The sequence below is a fragment of the Berghia stephanieae genome, chromosome 3, assembly GCF_034508935.2.
Source record: "Berghia stephanieae isolate SIO BIC M18660-M18661 chromosome 3, UCSD_Bste_1.3, whole genome shotgun sequence".
NCBI lineage: Eukaryota > Metazoa > Mollusca > Gastropoda > Nudibranchia > Aeolidiidae > Berghia > Berghia stephanieae.
In genome coordinates, this window is record NC_088362.1 from 42,382,343 (window position 1) to 42,395,075 (window position 12,733).

The 12,733-nt window shown below is 35.6% G+C and overlaps 1 protein-coding gene across 1 annotated transcript; it reads left to right on the forward strand.

The window, feature by feature from the left end:
* The first annotated feature begins 324 nt into the window (after positions 1 to 324).
* LOC144967764 (headcase protein-like) lies at positions 325 to 8,155 on the forward strand. The gene has a single exon (XM_078905372.1). It carries the CDS (start codon positions 466 to 468, stop codon positions 2,200 to 2,202), a length of 1,737 nt encoding a protein of 578 aa, XP_078761498.1. The 5' UTR covers positions 325 to 465; the 3' UTR covers positions 2,203 to 8,155.
* Positions 8,156 to 12,733: the final 4,578 nt, after the last annotated feature.

Genomic DNA, 12,733 nt, shown 5'->3' on the forward strand with positions numbered 1-12,733 from the left:
GTGAGATGATGGGGACGTGTGGGAGATCATGTGAGTTGTACAAGAGAGAGAGAGAGAGAGAGAGAGAGAGAGAGAGAGAGAGAGAGAGAGAGAGAGAGAGAGAGAGAGAGAGAGAGAGAGAGAGAGAGAGAGAGAGAGAGAGAGATCAAAATAAAGGGGTTAGCGGCCTTGACCTCTCTATTTCAAGCCATGTTGATCTGCCGACTTGAACTCAAACGAGGACATGTACTGCAGCCAATCAAAAACGCTTTCAAGTGGACTAGCCAATCAAATAACGGGTTACATTTTTCTCTTGGCATCGAGCCTGACACACCTCCCGGACTGAATCACTGAAAGCCGAATCAAAACATTCGCTGCGACTAAACCAGACGCATGTGAAACGCTGATCAGTGATAACGTATTAATTTCTTGTGTTGTGGAGCTTCTATTTTATTCTCTTTTGGATGTTGTTAAAATTATTTTAATATGCCGCATCCAAAGAACCACAAGGGACGTTCTGCGCACGAAGACGTGCGTAATAACAATTATGATGCTCATCCCGGCAATCAAAACAATGTACGTGCCGGACATCAAAATGGTCGGGACGCAGCAGCTAGAATACAACAATGTTGTGTTCCAACAGGGTGTTCTGACGATCATATTGATCCAAACGAGCCATTGGATGCGATAAAGGTAATATGTAATAATGAGGCCTGCACTGAGGGTCAATGGATGCATAAAGATTGTTTTCTAGACTGGGAACAGTCTGTTTTGTCGTTTCTTCGGTCATGTGGACGTGCTCGCAGTTGGAGTGAGAAACAACGTCTGCAGAATCTATGGACTAAAAAGGGTTATGATTTGGCATACAAAGCTTGTGATTGTAAGTGTGGTCGAGGGCACCTAAGAAAAGATTTGGATTATATTGCTCCCATTATAAATGACAATGCGAAGAAAGCTAAGAAAACTAAAAAGAAAAACGACAAACCAATGCCGGTTGTAAGTACAAATCACAAAGCTGGATATAACTGCAACCACAATCACCACTATCAGAACAATCATGTTGATAATCATCATCATCTGGACAACCAAATCAATCATAATGACAACTCTACCACCAAAAAGAGCCATGCTTTAACTATCTCTGCTGTGGTAAACAAGCGTCGTGGAAGTGACAACTCTACAAGCAGTAACCCATCTTCATCTCCACCTGATTTTGGTGGGATTAGCACCACAAAAGCTTCCACTGAATCCACAACGTCTGCTGTTACTATATCTAAAGTCACTGATGGGAAAAGTCGTAGTAGGTGCAACAGTACAACTCAAAACGACTCTGGAATTGACACACCAGAGATACTTGACAATGCTTCTCATCAACATCATCCTTTGTCCAGTGTATTTAGTCAGCCAGTGAATTCTAATGGGGGTCCAATGTCTTTACGCTTAAGAACAAATAGCGTCAGCAGTATAGGGAGCATCGGAAGCCAAGGAAGCAGTTGTGGTAGCCTTCCAGGATCTGCAGGTTCAATGTCCCCATTGTCACTCTCACCGACCAACGGCAATCTCTTTTTTAAAGCCAAGAAACAGGATGTAACTAATGAACCTTTGCCCATGACCATCTTCAAGCGTCGACAGGATCTTTCGGTCTTCAATGCTCTTCCACGATACAAGCAGAATCCTTACAATATTCACATTGAAGATGTCCAAGAAGATGACACCACTCGCAACTTTGTTTTGAGTAATCTCTCAAATAAGCGTATGACAGCTTTACGCTGTGTCCTGTGCAAAGATCATCTTCCAGTGTTTGATCGTTTTCCTTTAGTCGATGGAACTCTGTTTTTATCCCCACAGGCTTATGATCAGCATGTTGTGCAAGTTATTTGGGAAGGGCGTATTCAGTTCTTAAATTCTGTTTGCATTGCTTGTCTGGAAGGAGCCTCAGAAGCAAGATGCCTATCTTGCAAAAAGGACTGGGATGGAAGTTCTTTCGTTGTTGGAACAATGTATACCTATGACATATTTGCAGCAATGCCCTGTTGTCAGAAAAGGTTAACATGTAAGCATTGTCATCGTGTTGTTATTGATGCCTCGGTTGGATTGACCTACTATAGTCAATACAGTCACATGATTATATGTCCCTTCTGTAAAGCTAATGACTTTCACTTTATCAGACCTTTGAATGGCACTTTTGTTATGAAAGAGTCTATATGCAACTCTGCATTTTAGGCATCCACGTACCTAGTCTCAGTCTCCTTTTGTCATCACCAAAGTTGATCATGATCATGGTTCGCTCTCTCACCCTCACATATATTCACTCAACCAATGCAATCATATAAATATACATATATTTTAATACAGACGATGGTTTGCTGTTATTCTTCATCCACATAAATTCTAAGCTGTAAAAATTATTGTGCCGTTGAATCTAGATATTCTTTTTAAACTTAACAATTTTTTATCTGAAATAACAAACATTTGGAGCAACTGAAATTAAAAATTTACGGGATTTTCAAACTCTCCCATTCATCTCATTGGATCTAGTACACTAAAACAAAAAAAAACTCACAACAAAGGCTCGACCTCCTCAAAAATGGAAGGAAAAGGATGGGTTCGGTCACTTCCATCCCATAAGGATACGGCGCTCCAGTAAAAATATAATTTTTTTTCCTTGACATGAGTCATGATGAAATATAAGGTAGGAAGGAACTATTTCTAATTATGATGGAAATCTCGGGAACAAACATTTACATGCGGAATATAATGGATTTTCAGATTAAGTGTGTTAGTTATTATGTTATTCATTTTACATCAGAACATTCATCTAACTCTTCTCTCAACATCTCTCATCGTATAAAAGTGTTATGTTATGCTGTTGATCAGATCATGATTATGCCTTTGGTCATTTGCAGACCACCTTCAACAAATGTTACTTTCGTATTGGATACAAATGTTGCTGTTACTGAATTATGACTCGTGGATTTATACCATTCGGCCTACTATTCGAGGAGGATTATTTTACTACATATAATTGGGACTGAGATGGATTATGGATTATTTGGTGGATGCCTACATCACAGTGGTACTTTCTTACCTTTGAGATGATGCATGATTGCGCTCATCTGCTCTTTGGATTTTATTAAACAATTTTATTTCAGCCTTAATTACTTTGTTACTGATACCCAAACGTATGTTTTGTATTTAGATTGGCCACAATTTCAGTTTGGTGACTGAATAATGATTTTCTTTTGCATTTAGATGTTGGCAATGTTGTATTTTAATAATGCAAATGGAGTGATTCCATGTAAAGAAATTGTGTAACAAATCTTCACAAATATCAATTTGTGTATGAGCAGAAACCCTGAAATATGTCATGCAATTCATGAATATAGGAACATAATATATATATATAGTATTCAATTAAATTAGTAATTTCTTTTACCAAACATAATCTTGGTATTTGATCACTACAACTACAAGCAATCACAAAGCAATGTGATTTAACCTTTACGTTTCAAAGGATAAAAGAAACAAAAACTTTGGAGGCCAGGTCTAGCATATGTCATGCATATGACCAGTCTTGATGTTGTAGAAGAATGGAATTGTTGTTGTCATGGGGTTTATTTTGGCAGAAAATTCATAACTAGTTGAAAACTCAAGCTTTGCGTACTGTACATGTTGTAATTTTGTAGATAAGATCAATATCTCCGTACTTCTTAATTATTAATACTTTTGCATTATCATGTAAGCAGTTTTGTTTACTTACGCTGATAACAAAGATGTTAATTTACCACTTTCTATTTTCACTCCAGAAGGCAGCTGATAATTCATCTTAATTTGCTTGGAATTGTTCATTGTAATTGGACTGATTTTTGTTTTGTTTTTTTTTTTTGTGGTGTATGTGTGCATAATTTTTTATTTTTTTTTGGACAGAACTCAAATTAAAAGTAAATTTCAATTGTCATTCTTTATTTTTAAGCAAACGTGCCTCTTTATGGCCTTTTCCTCTTTGATGCTCATTGATTTTAGATTGTTTTAGCCTGATTTTGATTTTATTACTTTGTAACCTTAAGTTTAGGCCCTATGTTTCATATTTAAAAGTCGAGCTTTATTACAAATTAATCAACCGTTTAGAAAGTGACTCATATGAAACATAAGCTCAGTTCAAAATGTTTTTCCATAAGGCAGGTCCTTTAGATGCTTAAATATGATCCACCCCTGAAATAGTCAATGAGGACAAAAGTTCCAATTTTTTCAAGCGTTGAAGATATACAGCATGAAAAAGAGCAGTATCAAACAAATGTCCTTATTTAAACTGAATACTCACTAGAGGATGGATTAAATTATGAAGTATGAAATTATAAATAAAGTATAGATAAAATTCCTTTTATTCACTCTCAGGCAAAACTTTTCTTTGGTCTTTTTCGAGGAGATAAAAGATAATCCAAGTGTCCGCTGAGGTGCAATTCCACAAAATGAGCAATGAGTGGTTAGTCTCTTATTCAAGGAAAAGATGAAATGTCGACAGTCAGCAGGGCTTAAACCCGTTCTTCTTGGTGAATCTGCAATGCCTAACCCTCTTGGTTCCCCCTCGATGTTTTATGGTGAAAGTTTATGCAAATAACGGGCTATTAAAAAGATACAAATATTTTTGTTAAAATATTTGTATAATATTTCATTTCAAAGTACTTTTTCTTTTGATTTTTGTCAAACTATAATTAAAATTGCCAAGTTATATCTATTTTCTTTCTTCCTTTTCCCCCCAATTTCCAAGTTTGGAAGTGTCGGTTTCAACATTATTTTATTAAACAATATCGGTTTGATGATTGAAAATGAATCAAATGTTGTGAATACATCTCTGTAAGGTGATGAAGAAATGTGGCACATAAAAATATTTTTAATGAAATTATCCTCACATTTATCATAAATTTTTTTTGGGACAAAACAGATGTTTATAACTGAAATGTAAAAATTGCATTAAAGAATTTTGATCGTCAAGGTTTCACGGCTTGTTTCATGCCATTTTTGAGTGAGTAAGGAATATATTATCTAAGGTGTAAACGTCTGGCCTGTTGGTTTAGTCCTCAATTGTTTCTACATATAAAGTCGTATATTGTCATATTTTTATACAAGAGACTAGATTCGTCCTCTTCTTTATTTTGATAAATGAGATCATGATAGATTGGGTGGGGTTCCTGACCTCCCATAGTGGGCAGGGAGGTACATACTGCGTCTTCTATCCCCCTAGGTTTGTTTTCCAACATGCTTTCTGTCTTTGTCTTGGAATGAGATTACTTGGTTTTGTCCTGGCCCTGACTGGATACCCTGGCTGGGAGGGAAATAGTCAAATGTATAGTTAGTTTTGGGAGATGATATTTTTTTCCTTGTAAATCATCTCTCTGGTATGTATTATTATATTTGTTGTTTTGATTATAATGTAAGCATTTGAGTGTATTCCTCTTAGTGGGGACCTGTGCTCGTGTCTGGATGAGTCTTTTAGGTGATCTCAAACTAAGTACTTTGATAAGTGTGCTCTTGGAATCTACATCTGTTCCCTATTTGAACCAATTCCCTTTTGTCTTAACTTTTCTTGGATGATGTAATTGTAACTTTTTACTTTCCCAATATCTTCCTTTTTACTGGCACTGATATGACCTTAATGTGTTGCAAACGCCGTAAAACCCTTTAAAAAACATAAAAACAAAACAGATCATGATAGAAGTTGCATGTAATAAAAGTTTGATCAGTGTTCATAAGTAGAGCTACTCATAAGAGGATTATAGTTTGTAATTTGTTTTAATTGACAAATATCTCACTATGCTGACCCCAGGGTTAAGTAGAATCAAAAGGTATTCTGTTATTTTTATGTGAATTTAATTGATGAAATTAGCGACAGCACAAATTTTCATAGTTTTATCTCTCTGTCTCTGGGAAGTTGTTTTGTTATGGGATGGAATACATTACCATTGAATTTGAATGTTGCATTAAAATGTTTATTATTGTTGTTATAGAAAAATAAGATCGAGGTCGGGATGCTAAAATTGGTGTCAGTTGACATATATTGGGATCGCCGATAAGGGTCTCTTTTTCTTTTTCTTTTCTAGAATGAGCTTAATTGTAAATACAGACGGTTTTTATCCCATCTTCCTCCGTACCGGTGCTGGAATGACCTGTTGCAAGCACTGTAAATTCCTTTCTAAGTAAATGAATATACGGTATATAAAATTAATAGCTGGGCTTCCTTTCTATGAGGGAGGCAATTGGATTTGTCTGGGTTTTGTTGGGGTTTTTTTCATTTCTTTCGGACAATTTTTTTTTTGTAAATTATAAATTATTTGTCTGTGTGACAGTATTATTTGTGTAGAAACTATCTGACTAGAGTATCTTTTGGTGGTTATCTGTGACAGCGACGGAGGGAAATGTTTTTGGTGCAATGAAATTATCTCTTATTGAGAAACTTTTTCTTTGTCACATACGATCTTTTTTTTTTTTTTCATGCAGACACAAAACTCTCTCTCTCTCTCTCTCTCTCTCTCTCTCTCTCTCTCTCTCTCTCTCTCTCTCTCTCTCTCTCTCTCTCTCTCTCTCTCTCTCTCTCTCTCTCTCTCTCTCTCTCTCTCTCTCTCTCTCTCTCTCTTTTTGTTTCTGTATGCTTGCCATCTTTCCTTTTTCTTAGTTGCTTAAATGCTTTTAAAGGTGTTACAAACCACATTTTAAACTGAACGTAAGCATCGCATATATTACTAATGAATGTAATGCAACATTTGAAATGTTCCATCTTATACATGTTATTTTGTACCAGTTTTTTTTCTTTGACATTCTTAGAAAAAGGCTCTGGTATTACCTTGCATTTGTGCTTCAAGCAAAGAAATTGTTGAATTTAACTGTTCACTTTGATGAAGAAGAAAAACATACTGATGAGGAAAAAGTTGAAAATAGAAACTTTCGTTTTGTTGAGGGTCTTGTCTTGGTCGTTTTGATATTTTACTGTGTTTTTTTTTGGGTTTTGTGGTTTGTTTGTTTTTTTTTCTTTTTGGAGGGGGGTTATAAAAGTTCATTTTATTACTTTTCAATCCTTTCTATCAATTAATATTTAATTAAGGAAATATAATTTTCCAAAAATGGTGTAAAATGGATCCTTTTTGCACTTGCCTTCCTTTTTCTCTCTTTTTTTTAAACGAGTTTTGTTTCAACCACTGCACACCCGTTCTAAGTTGTTGAGTTTCAGGTTTTGTTATCATCGTTCCCTGTTTAGATATTTATTGTAAACTAGGACTGTCAAATGGCTGTTACTGTGTTATTGGCAAAGTACATTTTTATGACATTAGCTTAGTGTTTTTTTGTTTTTTTTTCTGTGTGCAAATATTGTGCTCTTATTGATTAAAAATTTTGAGATTTTTTGATAATGTGCCATCTAATACATTTTTTCTGTACCATTAGTTGGCATTGTCAAAACAATTTGTTAAAATTTAGAATTTGGCCGTTTCTTATTAAGGTACAAGTTATTGTGTTATTCACGATTTTTTAATGTTTTCTTTACCTGCTGTATAGATTGATGTTCTGACCTTAGAATTTTGTGAATGGAAGATAGAAGAATGAATCTGCTATCATTATTCCATTTTTCCCCCTTTTTTTTGTAATTTTTTTTTTATCTTTCAGTTGCACAAGTCTTTGCTAAATTTATAGCCCTGCGGATTATCCTTTTTTTTTAAATTATAAGTCAAAGTGATTTTTTCTCTCTTTTAGATTCAATGTTAGTTTTTTTTTAATGTACTCGATTTATTTTGTTATTGGCCCGCTATAGATTTAGTGATGCATATTGATAAGTTACACATTAATATATTTTGTTATTCTCATTTGTTTATAAATATAAATATAATTCTTTCTTTAAAAGTCATATGATTTTTCATGTAATATTGTTATTATTTTTCATCATCAACTCTTGTTATGGTCAAATTGATCAAACGTGTTTCATAAACCCGATTTGTAAGCGGGTCATTTTATACGCTTTTCCTCATGAACAACATGATCTTGTTGCTGTTGTTGTTATGATTGCGGCAATGTTTTTTGTTGTTTTTGTTTTTGTTTTTTTTTCCTTCTCTCCATGCATAAATCATATAAATGCTATATTATTATGTGGAGTGTAACTTTCCATGTAAATAAAATTGTTGAGTATTTTATACATTTTGATCTTAACTCTGATTTGTTCATCGATATTTTTTTTCTTATTTATTTAATTGGACTGACACCTGACCGTCTGACAAACCTTATATAGCTGTCTGGGTTCTTCTGACCTCGCATGGTGGGCAGAAGTCACGTGCTGTCTTCTATTCCCCCATATGTTTTCTTTTTCCATGCCCCCCTCTGTCTTTGTTCTGGATTGAGATTGCTCGGGTTTTCCCCTGCTCCTGTCAGGGATCCTCAACTGAGAGGGAAACAATCAAATGTATAGTGCTCTTTTTGAAATATATTTTTTTCTTGTAAATCACATCTCTGTTACTGTTTTATTTTATAATTATTAGTTTTGAGTATTTTACATTATACGAGATCCTTTGCTTGTGCCTGGATGGGACTTTTAGGTAATGTCAAAATTTTCACGTCGATGTATTGCTCATGGAACCTTCTGTTCTCTATTTGATCCAGTCCCTTTTGTATAACCTTTTCTTCGGTGCTTTTAACTTCAGATCTACAAAATTCCTCTGTCATCTTCCTTTCTTCTGATCTAAATAGTGATGCAAGCGCTGTAAAACCCCTAAAACCAAAGAAAACTCGATAGCTAAATTTTATTCTCTTGGACTATTCTAATTCTGGCGTCCATTTTAAATGACATTGAAATGGGGTGACAAGCGCCATTATACTGTGAAAAACAACAAACCCAAAATGTTATTACATTGCATTTGTGGACATAATTTCTTCCATTGAAGGCCATGTCTGATTTGGATTGCTAAATTGATCCATATTATTCAATTAAACCATTCTCATTTTCAGAGACACTCTTTTGTGATATGGTGTAGATTTGAAAAAAAAAAACAACAACATTTGGGTGAGAGAAGTGATTTGTATTTTATCTGTAATTTGATTCGAACCCAGATCTTGCTATCCAAAGGCAAGATGACTTAATTTGATCTTATTCTCATTCTACTCATCGTGGTGCATGGACTCTTAGACTAGGCACTTAATTAAATAGATTCTTCTTGGGATTTTGTTTTTCAGCCCAATTCAAAAATACCCTTCTGAGTGGGATCCTTGACCTCCTATTGTGGGAAGGAGGTCACTTGCTGTCTCTGTATCTTCTTATATGTCTTTTTTCCGAGTTGCTTTCAGCCTTTCTCTTGAAATGAGATTGCTTGTTTTTTTCCTGGCCCTGACCGGTGTCCTTAGCTGGAGGGAAATAGTCAAATTTATATAATTTTGGGATATGATATTTCTTTTCTCTCTCTCTCTCTCTCTCTCTCTCTCTCTCTCTCTCTCTCTCTCTCTCTCTCTCTCTCTCTCTCTCTCTCTCTCTCTCTCTCTCTCTCTCTCTCTCTCTCGTTCCTGACCTCCCGTAGTGGGCAGGGAGGCACTTACTGTGTCTTCTATCCCCCTATACCTGTTTTCCAACATGCTTTCTGTCTTTGTCTTTGAATGAGATTACTTAGTTTTCTCCTGGCCCTGGCCGTAGTGCTTGGCTGGGAGGGAAACAGTCAAATGCATAAGTTATTGTTTTGGGAGATGATATTTTTTCCTTGTAAATCATCTCTCTGTTATTTATTGTTATGTTTGTCATTTTGAATGTATAATGTAAGCATTTGAGTGTATTCCTCTTAATGGAATATTGTGCTGGTGTATGGGTGAGACATTTATGTGATCTCAAATTAAGTACATTGATGGTGTGTTCTTGGAATCTACATCTGTTCCCTATTTTAACTATTCCCCTTTGTATTACTTTTCTCCTCAGTCCTTTTTATTGTACATCTAGAATCTTTTCACTATCCAATTTTCTTCCATTTTACTGGCGCTGATATGACTTAAATGCGTTGCAAGCTCCGTAAAACCCTTTTTTTAAAAAACTGACCTCCCATACTGGGCAGGGAGGCACTTATTGATATTCTATCCCCCAATATCTGTTTTCCAACATGCATTCGGTCTTTGTCTTGGAATAAGATCACTTGGTTTTGCTCTGGCCCTGGTCGAATACTCTGGCTGTGCGGGAAACGGTAAAATGTATAGTTAACAGTTTTGGGAGATGATATTTTTTGTCTTGTAAATTATCTCTCTGTTATACACTGTACTGTATTATTTTTATATATAAGATGATTTGTAAACATTTGAGTTTGTTCCTCTAATTGGGACCTGTGCTTGTGTCAGGATGAGACTTTTAGGTTATCTCAAACTGAGTAGGTCCCCTGATAGTGTTCTCTATTTGAACCATTCCCCTTTGTCTTACTTTATCCTCAAGTCCTTTTAATTGTAGGTACTTCTTGATGTTTTTCCTATCCAATTTTCTTCATTTTTAAATAAAAAATAATATAAAATTCCCTATATCAGTCCCATTAGGGGAAGTTTGTCTCTAGGGTATATTCCAAGGGAAGACTTGAATAACTCAAGCGTCAGCTTAGTGTAGCGCCACAAATTGAGCTAGGGCAAGGTGACTTGGTCAAGACCACACAGCGCAGCGGGTATTTGAACTCGGTACCTTACGGGATTCGAAGCAAAGACCGGTATGCGGTATACTTTTGGACTTTGTTTCTGTTCCCTATTGTCCCCTTTTTCTTACTTTTTCTTGGGTGCTTTTGCTTTTAATTCTATACTTTTTTGAATGATATGACCTTAATGTGTCTGAATCGCCGTAAAAATCATTAAAAACAAACCAAACATTAGAGTTAATTTCTCCTGTGAAGAACAAACTCCAACAAACAAAGATCTCCAAACAATAAAGATCTTTTGATTACCTTCATTTTCCTTTTCGTGGTGCATGGAGTCTTAGACTAGACACTCGATGAAATAAGATTCTTCTTGGGATTTTCTTTCCAGCCCAGTTAAAAAATCCCCTTCTGGATGGGCTCCTTTGGTGAGAAGTAGATCATTGTTGTGTCCTCTATCCCTTTATACTGTTTTTCGAGTTGCTCTGCTTTATGTTTTTGTCCTGACCCTTCCTGGAGTCCTTAGGTGAAAGGGAAACAGTCAGATGTCTATTATTCCTTTTGGGAGATGTTTTTTCCCCCTGTAAATCATCTCTCTTTTATGTTCGGTTTTGGATTGTATTCTGTAAGTATTTGAATGTATTCCTCTCAGAATGATCCTGTGCTGGTGTCTGGATGATACTTTTAGGTGATCTCAAACTAAATACACGGATACCGTAGTCCTTTGCTGGGAAGGAAACGGTCAAATGCATAGTTGTAGTTTTGGGAGATGATATTCTTTTCCTCCTAAATCATCTCTTTGATATGAACTGTTAAATGTTGTTTTATTTGTACAGTATAATGATCTGTAAACATTTGAGTATGTTCCTCTTTGTGAGACCCTGTGCTTACGTCTAGATGCGACTTTTAAGTGCTCTCATACTTAGTACACTGATAGTGTACTCACTCTTGGAATCTACACGTTTGGGAGCGTTCACATATTACGTCATCAAAAATTTGCCCTTTTTAGACCCCCCCCCCCCTCCCCCAAGTCATCACTTGTCATCATTGACCTGACCCCCCCCCCCCCCCCCAACAGATGATGACGTCATCTAATTTAATAAAAACTAAAAGATAACTTTAATTTCACAATATTTATTATTCGTTTTTCAAACCATAAACATTGATTATCAACGTTTGATAAAACACATTCAGACATTTATTAATTTCAGAAACTGTTGATAATTTATGTTTTACGATACAATGGGGACATAAAATTTAAATTTGCAAAGATAAAATCTAACAATCATTATTTAAATTAGGCTACTTGGTGCAGGTGCTATTAAAAAAAATTCAGAAAGTGTAATTTAAAATAGTATAGGAAGCAAATTATTTTATAGCATATTAGTCTTTTAGTGGAATGAATTTCTGTTTCAATTTCCAAACATAAAATTAATTGATTCAAAAATGTTTCTGCCTTGGACCTCTGGCAATGTACTATAAATAGTATCATCAATCTCATCTTCATCGTCATCATTTTCTCCCATTTGCTGTTCTTCATGTATGCCGCATTTTCGTGAATGGTCTTTCATTGCTGTGATCGAGGAGTGATACAATGAACATTTAGGGCAAGTTCGCCTTTTGAGAAGTGATACCCCTTTCCCATTTTGTTTCTTGAGAGATGGGCAATACTCATCATAGCAATTTATCTTTAGCTGTTTTGAAAGGAACAAACTTTTAAAAAGGCTTAATTTGCCTATGTTTTGATGACATCATCTTGGGTCTGACCCCCCCCCCCCCCCCCCCATGTCAACACATGTCAACATTTGGTAGACCCCCCCTCCCCCCCTAGCTGATGACGTAATATGTGAACGCTCCCTTTCCTATTTGAACCATTCCCCTTTCTTGTGTGCTTTTTAATTTGTAAATCTAGAATTGTTTGACTATCTCATTTTCTTCCTTTTTCATGCGCTGAAATGGCCTAGATGTGGCGCGAGCGCCGTAAAACAAAAACAAAACAACAAAATAATCGTAGTATCAGACGGTTAAAAATGGAATTTGCCTTGGATACCAATACGAACACTTTTCCTTTAATTTTCATTTTCATTTACATTTCAAGCCCCAAGTCAGCGTCACATTGTTCAATCGAGAGCCTT